The sequence below is a fragment of the Dipodomys spectabilis genome, unplaced genomic scaffold, assembly GCF_019054845.1.
Source record: "Dipodomys spectabilis isolate Male_0828 unplaced genomic scaffold, ASM1905484v1 ptg000003l, whole genome shotgun sequence".
Taxonomy (NCBI): Eukaryota; Metazoa; Chordata; class Mammalia; order Rodentia; family Heteromyidae; genus Dipodomys; species Dipodomys spectabilis.
In genome coordinates, this window is record NW_024870680.1 from 17,932,074 (window position 1) to 17,933,902 (window position 1,829).

Consider the following 1,829-nt stretch of genomic DNA (forward strand, 5'->3'; position numbering starts at 1 on the left):
GATGCTGTACAGGGGTTACAGTCACATGAGTAAGATAAAATGAGTACATTTCTCGTTGAACATTGTGACCTCCTCCTTCATGATCATATTCACATCACTTTCCAAGGTTTTGCAAATTTTAGGAAATAAAAGATGACAGGAATAATCTGTTTTCATACTTGCCCTGTAATCATTTAAATGTGGCTGAATCTACCATTGATAACTGTTCCCGCTGCCTCATTATCACTTAATTTTTCATATACACATTCTTTTATTTCCCTAAAACATCAAAATAACAAAAACTTAAATTTACTTGTATAACTATCCTACTACACTCTTAAATACCCCTCCAACGCAATCTCTAAACCATGTTTTCCATTGGATTAGCCCTTCTGAAAGTGGAAGAACTTTATTTTACCATTGTCATTTGCTCAAAACGTTTTCCCCAGCAGTATTTTACACAGCCTTCGACGAATCTCTTTGGTCTTGATGGAATAAATGACAGGGTTGAGCATGGGAGGGACAAACAGATAAATAAGGGACAGGAGCGTGTGCACATATTGTGGGGCGTGCCTCCCATAGCGAGCCGCCATGGACACACCCACCATGGGGACATAGAAAATGAGCACAGCACACAGGTGTGACACACATGTGTTGAGTGCCTTTAACCTCTCCTCCCGGGAAGCGATGGCAAGGACAGAATGAAGGATGAACATATAAGAAAGGAGAATGAGTGCAGAATCTAGACCGAAAGTAGAGATCACGATGAAAAGACCAAAGATGTTATTAATGGTGATGTCACCACAGGGCAGGCGGATCAGGTCTGGGTGCAGGCAGTAGGAGTGGGCCAGCACATTGGCCTTGCAGAAGGGCAGCCTCTTCAGGAGGAAAGGCAGAGGGAAAATCATGCAGAAACTGCGGATAAAAACAGCGAGGCCCATCTGTAGCACGCGGGCATCTGTAAGAACGGTGGCATAGCGCAGTGGGTTACAGATGGCCACATAGCGGTCAAAGCTCATGACAAGCAGGATCCCAGACTCCATGAAGGAGAAGAGATGGATAAAGAACATCTGAGCCATGCAAGAATTAAAGCTGATTTGTTTTAAGTGGAAGCAAAATGTGGGCAACACCGTGGGCAGTGTGGAGAAAGACACACCTAGGTCATTCACCGACAGCAGGGACAGGAAGTAGTACATAGGCTGGTGCAAGCTCTGCTCCTCCTTGATAATAAACAGAATCAGGGCATTGCCCACAATGGCGACCACATACAGGGCTCCCAGGAGCAAGAACATCCAGTGCTGGGAGGTCTCCAGTCCTGGGAGGCCTGTCACCGTGAAAGGAGGCAGTTCTGAGTTATTGTGGGGTTTGCCTGGCATTCTGGGACTCCCGCTTAGATCCTCCAGCCAGGGCCCTGTGGAGAAGACAAATACACAGTTTTGAGCCTGCTCTTGCTCCCGTCTAATTTTAAGTCTTTCCTAAACTCTCTACTCCCTGCTCTAAAGCATAAATCCGCTATCCTTCATCCTTGCGTCTTATTGTTGCAAGGGTTCTTTTCTTTTTAAATCTTTACGTCGTTGAAAAACCTGACTTATTCAAGAAGTCAGGTTTTGAGCACAATGCATTTTGATCACGATCTCCCCATTTATCATCCTCCCCCATCTCTACCAACCCCATCCATTCCCTCAAGTTACCATTTCATGTATGTACATAGAATATTATGACTACATGCGCCCACCATTCTCTTTCCATTTGTCTCCCCCCTCCTCCTTGACCTCTTCACTCCACGCAACTCATGTTTCCCTCTGAGTTATTTGTTTGAAGAACTTACACCATGCAAAGATTCTTGAGAT

At 44.9% G+C, this 1,829-nt stretch overlaps 1 protein-coding gene across 1 annotated transcript; it reads right to left on the reverse strand.

Moving 5' to 3' along the window:
* Positions 1–410: 410 nt before the first annotated feature.
* Positions 411–1,355, reverse strand: LOC122116011 (olfactory receptor 51I2-like). Its single transcript, XM_042689654.1, has one exon. It carries the CDS (start codon positions 1,353–1,355, stop codon positions 411–413), a length of 945 nt encoding a protein of 314 aa, XP_042545588.1.
* Positions 1,356–1,829: the final 474 nt, after the last annotated feature.